The sequence below is a fragment of the Aplidium turbinatum genome, chromosome 10 (assembly GCF_918807975.1).
Source record: "Aplidium turbinatum chromosome 10, kaAplTurb1.1, whole genome shotgun sequence".
Lineage (NCBI taxonomy): Eukaryota > Metazoa > Chordata > Ascidiacea > Aplousobranchia > Polyclinidae > Aplidium > Aplidium turbinatum.
In genome coordinates this window covers 18,126,297-18,139,818 of record NC_137481.1, presented here as the reverse complement: position 1 = coordinate 18,139,818, position 13,522 = coordinate 18,126,297, and the positions used below count along the sequence as shown (strand labels likewise).

The 13,522-nt window shown below is 38.4% G+C and overlaps 1 protein-coding gene across 1 annotated transcript in view; it reads right to left on the bottom strand.

Annotated features, from left to right (window-relative positions):
- Positions 1-1,519: 1,519 nt before the first annotated feature.
- Positions 1,520-13,522, bottom strand: part of LOC145777891 (alpha-1,6-mannosylglycoprotein 6-beta-N-acetylglucosaminyltransferase A-like) — a 29,916-nt gene continuing 17,913 nt past the window's right edge. Inside the window, exons 8-17 of the mRNA XM_082589248.1 lie at positions 12,775-12,912; positions 11,457-11,590; positions 10,481-10,602; positions 9,377-9,532; positions 9,006-9,137; positions 8,165-8,222; positions 7,649-7,731; positions 4,972-5,094; positions 2,839-3,029; positions 1,520-1,788 (exon numbers count right to left, since the gene is read on the bottom strand). Of these exons, the coding sequence (XP_082445374.1) occupies positions 1,659-1,788; positions 2,839-3,029; positions 4,972-5,094; positions 7,649-7,731; positions 8,165-8,222; positions 9,006-9,137; positions 9,377-9,532; positions 10,481-10,602; positions 11,457-11,590; positions 12,775-12,912 (1,267 nt within the window). The 3' untranslated portion in view covers positions 1,520-1,658. The remainder of the gene's footprint in view (positions 1,789-2,838; positions 3,030-4,971; positions 5,095-7,648; positions 7,732-8,164; positions 8,223-9,005; positions 9,138-9,376; positions 9,533-10,480; positions 10,603-11,456; positions 11,591-12,774; positions 12,913-13,522) is intronic.

Here is a 13,522-nt window from a genome sequence, read left to right as displayed (position 1 = left end):
ACGTTCGCGGACTCCTTTTATTGGCTCACAACCTTTTTGTCGCAGTTATTGCTCTTCGTGTGTATTTAAATAGGTTGAAAAGCGGATTTTGAACAACTAAGTTGAAGCACCTTGACTTGACAACAGACGTCGCATTAACTATAAATGACGCAATAATTTTTTTTCTGGTGTTGCTTCGCTTAACGTCTTTTTTATTATTCTTTCGCATATTTTCCATTCTGTCACGATATGCCTTACGTATGCTTAATTAGCCAGCAGCCATTACCGACTAGGTTACCGATCCTGCATGCGACATTGGCCCGGGAAATGAACCGAGCTACTTCTGATAACCCGTGACAAAATATAGTTGGACCACCCTGGCGTAGATCGACTATTAGGGGATCCATATCATAAAAATATCGTGAACAATGTCAATGACATTTGGACCCAAAGTGCATTTCCTGACGATACTTTGAGTATGCTAGGTGCGTTACGTCAGATTTGATTTGTGAGCCTCCGGCACGTTATTGTCAGTAATTGCAACGGCACACGACAACGATAGCTTGCGGTTGTTGAATCGACGGAGATTTTAACATGCATGGCCGCAATAAAAATATAACATCTATCCAACGTTGAATCCACACCAAAAAGCACGACCTGAAAAACTAACAAATCGGGCGTTGTGACATTGATTCCACGTCTGCAGACGTTGAAAAAAGGAAGAGACTGAATTTTTGGTTGGGCAACACGATGAAGAAGAAATTCACCAGGGCAAACTAAAGATCAGTATTGTGGATTACAGATAGGACAGCAAAATCCGTCACTTTTACATTGATTCAACGTCTGTAGACTGACGGATTTCGCTGCCATGAGATTCAGGACTTCATTGGGAGCTGCAAAAGTACTAAAACGATGGCAAAAAAATAATATTTTCACTTGTAACAGTGGGATTGGATGTACAGATGCAAATTCCATGTTGTCGAGATGCGACAAGCACTACCAGCTAGCAAATCAGTCATTTTTTACATTAATTTAACGTTTGCAGACGTTGAATTAATGCAAAAAATGACTGATTTACTGGCTGGGTTGTATTCACTGTCAGTAAAATTGGTTAAACAACAATTACAGAATACAGTCAACCGATTCCACACACAGTTATCTCGTCAGCAACTTCATTTGAAACAAAACAGTTAAAGACAGCGAGAATAATAGACGAGTTAGTAAAACTGTTTTTTTTTATAAAAAGACTGATTTTTTGCAAGCTAGAACATAAACCTTAAGCGTTCTGGTATTCACATTGATTGAAAATGTCTTCAGACATGAAAGTAACGTCAATCATGTTACGCTGATTCCTTATTGAGAAAAAGAATGATCAGCAAGGGAAATGTGATGCAGGCATGTTTTGTGCGTGCAAAAAAAAAGCAAATAAAAAAGAGAAAAATAAATAAAGAATAATTTCACCACAACACAGTTGACATTGTATATGGCGACCGCATGCACAAAGGATGAAATTGACATCACAATATGGATCGATTCCTACGTCATGGATAAAGAAATTTCATAAATCAAATGAATGTTGTTGGTCCTTGGGCATCCGTTGATGAGTTTTTTTTAATTCTTCGTAAGTAGCGCTAGGCGGAAGAATATGTAGGCAAAGGGGGAATATTGAAGAATTAAAACTATGAAATAAAACAATCTTTGCACAAAGCGACTTGGCCTTTGACATAATCTCTGCACGGACAAATGCGACGAGTGTTCGTGTATCGACCAGCACAACTGAACAATTTGAAATTGCCTTGGATGTAACACCTGAAAAGAATTGTATTTAAAAATCGCATACTCACCACATTTCCTCGAAATAAACTAGATCATACTTTATTTTCAAAAACGTACCACACAAGAATAATCCATGCTTCACATTATATGCCGACCATGGCCAACTATATATCCAGGCCATGCCAACTTCGAATTTGACTAGAGGCCGATCTGCTACGCTTGATAGCAGCCAAAATCGCTTACATAAATCCATAGTCTGAGTAGTAGGCTAGTAGTAGTAGTGAATAAAAATAGTGTTTGTGTCCATTTTGTCTTAGCACTTGCATTGGAAATCCGAAGAACATCTCCGGCAACATTGGTAACAGGAAAACGTATGTCATTTGTTAAGGTGAAACTAGACGTTTCACAGTAATGTGAGATTTAATGATCATACTTTGGCATTTTGGTTTCTTAAAACTATCAGTTCACTTCAAAGAGATATGAAGTATATTTAGCCTACAATTCAAAATTACATCGGCCTCCAGTCATTACGATGGGTTCGCACGTTGACAAGGTCTGTGTCTGTGGGTCGTTGTGGTTCAAGCCATTCAGAGCAGCCTACAGTCCAACTCCAGGCTGGGATAGTCAGACACAGTAAAAAAGCAATAAAGGTCGAATATTTTTGTTCACATTATGAAAGCCCTTAACTGGTATTCCTCTTCTGTTGCTGACTTTATAATTTGTCTATTATAAAAGCAGTTGTGGTGGTGGGATGGCGCAACGGATAAGGCGTTGGCTTTCCAATTATGCAAACCTGGTTCGACTCCCGGCTTCAGCTGGTTGTTGAAAACACCGCTCACCTCTACCCAGGGTGTAATAAATTGGGTGGGCGTAGTTGCTGAAGTAAAGCCGGCCGAGAGAAAGGAACTGGCCACCCTACTCTCCTTAGTGCCGAAGGCTTAGTACAATGAGAACCTTATCTTCTCATACCCGACACTTGAATCAAGTATGGGACCCCCCTTTACCTTTACCTTAAAAGCAGTTTTAAACGACCAATCCCAAGCAAAATCATAAAAAGCTTGATTAAAATAATTGGCTTCTTACGTTTTGCCGCCATAAGAAGGATAATCGATCTCTTCCGCCTCATCACGGGGGGATGAGAAATTTTCGCACTCCAAGTTCAACATCTTAAAAGTTGCTCTCTGGTTTAAGTCGTGGAAGAAATGTGGTTCGCACATCAGACCCTTGGCTGCGCAAGTCGCCGAGCAAGTCGATGTTTGGTCAGACACAACCACCTAAAAAAGACGCAGTTAAAAACCATTGCGCGGGTCTGATTTCGTGCACATAACTTGGTTTCACTAAATGCATCGCATGAAAGAAAAGTGTCCGAAACTTTGGTAGCGGGTTTCTGATTAGGTGATTTTTCGAATTCGTAATCCACAAGATGAAAGCTGTCATTTTCAGAAGTTTTTCACTCAAAGAATATTTGTTGCATAATTGATGTATGTTTGTGTGATGACTGTTTGACTTGTTTCACTGGCAGCAAATAAAAGGCTAATTTTAACAAATATGAATTGAACACTGTGTCATGTAATGAGGCATATAATAACAAAGTACATTATTGTATTTTCGAGTATAGCTCTTTGAAGCGATAAAATGTTAAGTAGACACTCCTGCCAGAGAACATCAAAGTGACACAGTTACGTAAAATAAACGGCTATGCTACGTCTTGGATATTCAGGTGGTGATTGCAAAGTTGAAAATTGACAATAACCCAAACAGGAAAATCGGTTATTTCTACATTGATTCAACATCCGTAGACGTTGAATAAAAGCAAAAATGACGGATTTTGTTGTCTGGGAAAGTTTTTTTGAAAATAAAAGCATTGAGATGAGGGTACTTCAGGCAAGCACATTCCCCAAACGACAAAAGCTTTTCTTTTCGCATCGCTTTACTGTCTCAGACGTTGAAGACACGTAAAAGAACAACTTTGGTTCACTAGTTTGCTATAAGGACGTGGCAAGCGGTAGAATCGTTTCCCAGATAGCAAAATCTGTCAGTTTTACGTTCATGCAATGTCTGCAGACGTTAAATCAATGTAAACATGACAGATTTAGCTGTCAAGGGGAGATGATTTGGAGATCGGTGAAGAACAAACCACTCACCTTTTGCGTTTTAACAAATCATTACTTGATGTAAAATAATGCAAACAAAAGAAAAATGATAAAGCCATGCGAAAAGATACGGAAAAAAGACAAATTTCATAATTATGCTCCTAGAATCTAGATACAGCCAAGATCTCCGGAATGTAATTCAAAAGTGGACATTTGTATTCACGTAGCGTTTACAATTGGACTCTTGCAAGCACCCAGATTGCAAAAGTTGACATTTGCGAGCTGGGTTAGAAAATAGTAGTTGATTGTGGTAAGTGGTGAACACCTAGTTGGGGGTCCAGCTTCCACTGGAAACAGAGGCATGTCGCAAGGCATAAGGACGTCATCTTTCGCCGTTACTTATTATCGAGGGTAGTATGCAGAACGTGGTTTTAACTGAACACAGTTGGATAAAGTAAACATTTCGTGCCAAAGAGGGCAATGAGGTTTCGTCGACGATTGTTGTCTCGAAGATGATGAAAATCACATCATAGCAATAACGTTGGAAACTTGACTTAAAAAAGTTCCTTGACTTATTTGAACTATGTTTAGCTGAAAGTATTTCTAAAATACTTTCTGCGTATGGTCTCAAGCATTGAATTCACGATACTATAGATTTCGTCATGAAATCATTCGGAAAGACGTCATGGGATAGTTTACAATCAATCGATAACTGTCAGTAAAAATATTAATGAAGGCCCTATTTTCGTTTTGAAAGCAAGGTCATGATAATGGATGCGATGAATTATTCAAAGCAAGAAAATGACCAGAGTCGACTTCAGCGTTTGCGATACAAAATTAGTGTCTTTCCGATGCCATTGTTCGTTCCGTATCATTATGATTGGAGATTAAGGTATTTGTACCAGTGGACCTGAATTATTAATGACTTGATTGAATCTGCTCTAGTGTGCATGCCATTGTAAACATCTCGCCTGCTAATATAAAACCAGTAGAACGACACGGCGCTTAATTTGGGAACTATGCTAAATTTGACAATATTTTTACACACGAACGTCAAAGTGTACAAATTACTCATGATCAAAGGACAAACGTTTAAAGTTAAAATGAAAAAAAAAATTGGTACCTGCATAGATGACAAAGGTGGCCAGGATTTTCTTTTGTTACAGAATTCTTGTTTTTCCAAAAGAAAAGCCACTCTCTCAAGCATTCCCAGGGCAGTGAACTCGTACGGCATGAAACCTTTGGCCTGGTGTAAAAACAGAGTTGCCAGTGGATCTTTTAAAAAATTATGTTTTGATTGAAATTATTTGACAAACATGAACCCAGATAACAAAAGATGGTCCTTTTTATATTTATTTATTGCGAGCTGAGACAAGGTATAGTTTTTTAACGGCGTTTTTCAAGGACTTTGTAGGCGAGTTGAAAAAGTTTGTTTGAACCAAAAATGATTGTAAAGACGTTTTAAGGCGAAGCTTAAGCAAATTTCAGAGCCACCAATTCGACCTATGCTTACGGACGCCAGCCAGCAAATCACTTGTTTTTTACTTTGATTCAACATCTGCAAATGGTAAATCAATAAACACTTATGAGACTGGCACTTGTATGAAAACATGAATTTGAACGAAAAAAAAAACTCAAAATGGCTTTGGCAATATGTTAGTATTAGGTTCAACTCAATCTGTCTTTACCATGGCTGCGTTTAAACATAAAGTGATAGAAGATTGAAAGATTGGCTAAAAGTGAACAACTGATTAGGTTTTGAACACCTTGAAGCAATCCTTTCCTGCCCAACAGCGTCTGTCTAAAAAGCTGGTCTAGCACGGTACGAGAACATGTTTCTCTAATGCTTTAATTCAACCTGCCTTTTTAATCTGCATAAATTTTATCTGATGCAATATAAATTGATCTATTCACCATTCAATTAAATTCTATACTTTCAATATAATACAGAAGTTCTCTCACTTTTGCATTAATCTGTATATGCAAAGTTGTACTAGCCCAGCCTAGCTATTGATTATAATTGATTGCAAAAGTAAACAACAAAACACGGAAGTTACAGTCTTGAAGTCCTCCCTTCTACCTCAATAAAAGGAGATACACGTATCCTCATTTAAGTACAAGGGGTTATCAAACTTGAGAACGATAATAACAAAAACAACATATCTACTCAAGATGATTGAGCAAAACATGGAATAATCTGAAATTGGGACGTTCTTTGGAAACGAGCACGCCACGTATGAAATGTTGTAATTCGGAAGGAGTTGACGAGGCAGCACAGGTAGCACAGGCAAACTTGAAAGTACCTGCCAACACACTCACGTTACATTCATCATGCAACGTGAGATGACTGGAGGGTTCCTGCTGGGAAACGGTGGTTGACATCTTGCTATTTCCATACACGTCAACCGATCGTGTTGTCTGCTAAAGAGAGGAATCACCGTTAGTTAGCTATGACCCTGCAGAAGTAAAATTTAAATTTAAACCTTGCAGTTTGCTCTATTAAGTCGATGCTGTCTCTGCTCTGTGCATTAAACTGAAGTACTCCATTAAACTGAGTAAAATTTTCTGTTCCTTTTCCTGTTTTAGTTTTGATGCTTTCGTCCTCAAATCTAAGCTGAAAGCACTCTCTGTTGAATAAAAGCTAACATTACAATCCAATCTTGTATAAATTTGCCATCTTCCTTTCGCGCTCGTTTCCTCATAAACTCAACTTGATGGTGGGAATGTAAAGGAAAAACAAGATACATATTGGCGTCATCGACTGTGGTGAGCGGTTTAGGCTTTCGAGGACTCATCAGTACCGCGTAAAATATTGTATGGTTATGAACCAGGGGCATTGAAAACAGGGGGTAAAGTCTGAGATGTACTGACACCGCGATTGCTATTTACACCTGAAACACCAATTGGTGCAGCAGACTTAGTCAACAACGCAGTGGCATCACCTTTGAGCAATTGAAGATCTGAGTTGCAGAACTACTTAAGTCAGATTTTGTGGAAATTGAGTTATCATCAAAAATATGTAGTATAATGGTTAATTCTCCGCGCAAAATTTGATTTGAAAAACGGCTTAATTTCGCTAAAACACACGCTGGTGTTTGCATCGAAACAAAAGATTAAACAACGTTGAAAGAACTTTAGACTTAATTCAGTATTTTTTTAAATCAATATTATAGAATCGCTGGCCTGCAGCTTCTTAGTCAGGAGATCCCCTATCCTTACTGGAACTCAATAAACTTTAGCTAGTTTTGTTTTTAGCAGTTCTTCAACTCAAGTCTTTAATAAAAAAAAATAGGCCTACTCAACTAATAGAATTCAAAAGCGTTTAACAAAACTGAGTTTTAAAAAAGTCACCAAATTTATGATGTTAAAGTAGGTTGTATTAAACATTGCCAAATGATGTCATACCCTAAAAGCTATGGTTAAATCATATCTCAAAAGCAAACAATGGTTTCTTAAATAGTTTCGCAAACAAAAATACTCCACAGGCGACTTTCCACCTTTTTAAAGCCAAAAATCATAATGTTCCGTAAATCAGAGTTACCCCAGACAGTAAAATCCGCCATTTTTACATTGACTTAACGTCTGCAGTAAATCAATGTACGACTCTTTACAACGCTAACAAACGAAAATATGTTCTATGAAAATAGCCGGCAAATTAATCTTTGTCAAAACTACAGTACAAAGTTTTAAAATATGTCAAGCAAAAATGTAATTTCTGGATATTAATTGGTGTAAACCGTGAACCGTGGCCTAGGTTTAAAACAAAAAAATGAACAGGTCAGCCAAGGCTGCATACTTACCGGCAGAGACGATAGCACCTCTTGTACGACCTTTTTGACAGACGAAGGGTCGTTAATGTTCACCATGCGGACGTGGGGAGCACCTTTGTAAAAAAAATTAACATCCATGAACGCTGTCTGGGTGTAAGATAACACGTGGTTGCACAGCTATTGTTGCTTTGACATCAATCAAGTTGCCCATGTACCATGCAAATGGCTTAACGGAAACTACGCAAAACAGGTCCAGTAGATTCTGATCGTTCAAATTCAGTTTGAAAGGTATCGTGGTGATGTGTCATCCGACGGATATTGAAAGTTTTTTCTCAAAAATATAATGAAACCAGTAAAAAAACAATCTCAACGTATCGAAACTTTGCGACATTACACGGTTCCCAGATTATGATATACTGCGTGCCAGTTTCGATAAGCGTTTTCGCAGCAGATGACAGTGGAATTTGGCATTGATATTTTCTAGGTAACGAGATATGCTGTTGTGACAAAAATGCAAAATCAATAAGTTAACACTTCAGATGGTACCTATGAAATTTTCCGCATAAGGATGTTGAGATGACAGTCGTCGACTCGTTGGCTTTTTCTGCAGAGAAAAAATAAAAACTATTTGACTGCAACATTTTTTTTTTCAAAGTTGAAATAATTGAAATAATAAAACACATCCAAAGAGTTGATTGGTAGTACAGAACGTAAATATGGCGAGAAGAAAGTTTGTCATTGCTCGAAACTACATCGCTTTTCACCTGACTTTCTTCGGGAGCTTGTCATCAGAATAAACTCAACTTAAATGTGATAAGGTATCAATAGGTTCCTTGTAATCTATAAATACCTGACCACATTTTGGTTGATTTTATTCTGACAAGCTCCTGAAGAGAGTCAGACGAAAAGTTGAGCAGCTTCGAACATGACGAAACGCATTCAATATATTTTGCGTCCATTATGATAATTATATGCAGTAAAACTGCATGCAGTACAACATAAGTTTATTACAGATGCAAAATGACAGGTAGAAGCAGTACGATTGGATTGTCGTCGACTCAGCTGCTTCTATTGTGTAACGTAATTGGCTGTCTTGCTAAGACGCAGCCGTGTGCTCTCAAGCGATGTCAACCAACGCCCTTTCGACTGTTGGGTAGATGCTCTCACCAGTCAACCACAGCAGACTGAATTTTTTTCTAGCTTACGACTCAGTGCACTTTGAGTGATTTTACACAAAGGTATCGAGCATATAAGGTAACTTGATCCACACAAAGACAAAGGTAGATAAATTGTATGGCGAAAGCTTGAAGACGTAAAAAAGCAGCTGCTGACGTTGAATCAATATAAAAAACGACTAATTTGTTGCATGTTTGTAGTTCAAGCGTACTTTGTAAAATTCGTTGACTTTTTCAGCTTGCACGGAATTCTTTTCAAACACAGGATTGAGAAAAACTGCTCCATTGGCGATAGCTTCCAGCGGAGCCGGCCCTTCGTAAGGAAAACCCATCCCAACAAATATCTATAAAACCGTTCAATGAAGTCACTTGCACGTGGTGAAGAATGAAAGTAGATTAAAACAGCCACTTAATATAACGTAACAGCCAATGCGGCCTACATAGTCTGCTAAACACGCGGTGTAGGAAAAACCTTCAATCTCAACCAACACAGCTATTCAACTGCCAATGTTTTTGAGACACGTGTAATATTTTACATTAGATGTCATCGGTCCACTTGTTTGAGGTTCGTTTTACAACAAACCTTGGCGGAACGAAGAAGGGCATGAAGTTCTTCCCCTGGAAGGACACCATGGTTGACCACGTATGAAGGAACAAGAGGAGTGTCGCTTTCCTCAGAGGCTACAGTGCCGTGCAATGATATCACTTCTTGGATAGCGTCTAAATACGCATTTTTATCCTGAAAATTTATGAAAAAAAATGAAAATTTTATGAAGAAAACACAGAGAAGGATCGCAGTTGTCTTGGTGGAGATCCACGTATATTCACGTGAAAACGAAAGCGGGCTATTGTCGATTTTAGTGTCGTTTATTTTCTTCGTTGTTTTTGTGTTTTTCGACTTGGTCATTGTATTAACATATTTAATAATACTGTACAGTAAGAAACGCAAATAAAACGCATGTGTCATCATGAGAATTCAAGTGTTTTACTATGAAACAAATAATATATGAAATACACGTATTGAAAAGATGCTAAAGTCATAGAAAGGATCAGGCACTAAGGCACTTCCTCTATGAGCGATCACAAATCTAAAACTTCAACAAATCATTAAATGACACAAAACTCTCTAAAATACGGGTCTGCTACTATTCGGCCATTCCGATTCGGCGAGTTCAATTCGGTTCGGCGAGAGTCCTTTTCGGCGAGTTCCCTATTCGGCGATTTTTCGAATTTTTTTTTAATTATTGGGTACCATAGCCTAATTATCATTGCCGCTTTTACATCGTTTTAACGTCGCTAAACGTTCAAATAACCCCTTAACCCCCTAACCCCCTAACCCATTATCCCTTAACCCCCTAACCCTTAATCCCCTAACTCTTAACCTCCTAACCCTTAACCCCCTAACCTTTAACCTCCTAACCCTTAACCTCCTAACCCTTAACCCCCTAACTCCAACCCTAACCTCTAACCCCAACCCCTAAAACGGCAATGATAATTAGGCTACGGTAACCAAAAATTTAAAAAAAAATTCAAAAAATCGCCGAATAGGGAACTCGCCGAAAAGGGCTTTCGCCGAATAGGGCACTCGCCGAATCGGACTAGCCGAATTGGACTCGCCGAAACGGGCCATTCCGCTAAAATACATGTATCCATGCATTTCCAGTATTTGCATATGTTTGTAGTTTACCTTCCAGAATAAATTTCTCTTGCCATAAACTAAAGCAATATCTTCCTTGGATGAAGTAACATTCTCTGCGGAAGGAATGGTCTCGATTACAAAGCCGAGGAAGGTGTTGTCAGGAGTATGAGCTGAGAGAAGAGTAGGCGATTACAAGAAGGCGGAAGAGTGTTTAGCTTGCTGCTTCTACTAAATAAACACAACTACACTACTGTAATTTGTATGACTCACAGCAATGCTAATTTCACTAAAAGCGCTAAGGTACAGTATACGCAAATATTGTACACAAGCATGACCAAATTACTACAATCGCCAACCTACAAGAACCTAGCAAAACTAACATCAACAAACAGTGGCCACATCCGTATTATTGTTATGACCAAAACAAGAGTCAATTCATTTTTTCCCAAAGTTTGAAGTTTAATGACGTATGGAACACGATTGCAATCAGGGCTGTGGAGTCGGCCCCCCCCCCAAAAAACGACTATTAATACTACATCAACAAGATGTGGCAAGGCAGAAATTTACTTTTAAATGCCGGGTAGATACAGGGAAAGGGAATCACTAAACATGATTTTTGCTGAACAATACTGAAATCAAGGAAAACGTCTTTCTTTTGAACGTTCTGTTATTCGTGGGCTTGTGAGTGCAAGTGTAGAAGACATGATGTCATTTGTGAAAACGGTACAGCAAATATATTTGTTTACCTAAAGCCGTTAATGTAGCGCGTAACCTGTTTCCGAGAAAACAAAGCAGCTGTCAAAATGGTCAAAGCCCAGACATCAAGTCAGTCATCTTTTACGTTGATACAACGTGTCAATCAGACGACTGCATGACTGATTTGCTGTCTGAGAGTAAACACAACACATGGTCCCAGAAAATACGGTAGGTCATGACAACCCTGTGACAATTGACAAAGAACAGGCTATGCGCTATTTCGGGCTATGCAAAGAATCGGTGACACATTGAAAAACATCTTACTCACGAAACATTGTGTTAAACTGCTTTGGGAAGAGGTCCCATTTGCCCCAATCTGACACTTTCTTCCTTCGAGCGGCATAAGGAGGGTGATTGTATTCGGGTTCTGTTCCAAAGCTGTCTACCACTCTCAACTCACAGCTGCAACGTACATGATTGCCAACATATGATCTTGTGGTTATGCAGCATTAAAGTAAGTAAATAGGCCTACTATAGTTGGTTCTGGGTTAATCAGTGCCGCTACGACATGGACCACTGGGCAAGCTTTGGTGACATTTCTCAGTATTTTTCCATCAAATAACAAGTAAGTTTCAGTTTTAAAATTTAACATGATGAATTACCAATAAAGAAACATATTTTACAACCACACACGACATGTCTACTTGCTGCTACGTTTGCAGTATACTTGGGAAGAAAATTGTTAACCATTTGAAAACATTTTGTTTTGAAAAATCTTTTGTAACAATAGAACACCAGCGCAGTTTTTTTCCTTAATGAGTCCAGCGTATTACAATACCAATCATACTCGGAACACAACAAAGCAAAAAATAATGCGTTATTTTCCCACAAAAGCAAAGGTGCCAAGAAAAAATTACACATGAGCCAAGGCAGCAGTGTAAAAACGTAAATGAAGGTACAACTTTTGTCAAGTTTTGAGTAATCTCTTCGCAGGACATTTATCATGAAAAGAAGGCTATTTAAATGTTATATGATGTTAACTTTACAAATTACATGATGCCCGAGGTTGTGCAGTGCCTGTTTGTCATTAAATGCTGCGGAAATAAGTTATTTGCAAATGAACTAACACGACAAATCGATAAAAAGGTTGTTTGTGAAGTGCTTTGACGGCAAGCTGCTATTTTACAACGTTTATAAAATTTACCAAACCTGGGACACAACCATGACTCAGGTGACGCACGAGAATCCCAGAGCGTAGAAATCATCAAAAAGCTTAAAAGTGAGGCTTGGTAGGCCTTGTGTTATGTTCTCCGAAGGAGTATTATTAGTTTATTATTGATAAATGTGATAAAATATATTTAAAAATATCTCGAAACTGATTGATCAATATCGCCGTTAGCTATATAATGGTACACATCTAACTGGATTGTTGTGGTAGAATACGGTAGATTGTTGCTGTAGATCTTAATACCGTAGACCAAATGTTGTTTAATGTCCATGTTTAATTTCAATAAAAAAATCAAATGCTTCTCTCATACAACTCTATTCCCCCACAATTCATTTGCAATATACAACTCTAGTCCCCCACAATTCAATGTAAATAGCAAAAGTTAAACGCGCCGTGCAAGATCAACTGATCAACTTACTGTAACAGACGAAACTTATTACTCGTAATCCGCTTCAACATCTTGACAGCACTGATATCAGAGTACATGACATCAAAGAGCTTGGTGCGGATGGGACAGTTGATGCTCGTCACAGTGGCGAGGTAAGGATCAAGCAACCTGAACGTAATATCACACAGTCACTGTCCCTGTTTTCAATGATGACGTTTGAAGGGTACAAAGGTCCACGACATTTAGGCGCAGTGCCTAAATCATTTCGAACGAAGTGCGGTATGTTTTTTTGAGTGGATCAATGGTTAATGAAAAAGGACTAATCTTAGATCTCTTGATTATAATCGAAAAGCTACGTTTTAAAACAAAGCTGGATGGCGATCCAATATGCACATTTGGACTTGAAATTCAACAACGAAACACATCTTCACCAACTCTACAAGACATATATATGCAGTATTATTATGCAGTATGCACTCTAAGATGTTTCGGCTGTGAAGGTGCAGCTTTGTTTGCTTTTTATCATGTAGCTTCTGGTTTATTGCAATCTTTATTGTAATTACCTCTGCTCAGTTGCAGTTGTAACCGGTTGTAGCAATATCAAAGCCTCCCACAATAAAGATACTTTATGTCTGTAGTGTATATTATTTCTAGCATCAGTATCCTAAAATTGGCTGTTGATTGCACTATGAAAGAATAATCCAATAATTAGCCGGGTCTGCTACTATTCGGTGAGTTCCTAACCTCTAACCCTAAAACGGCAATGATGATTAGGCTA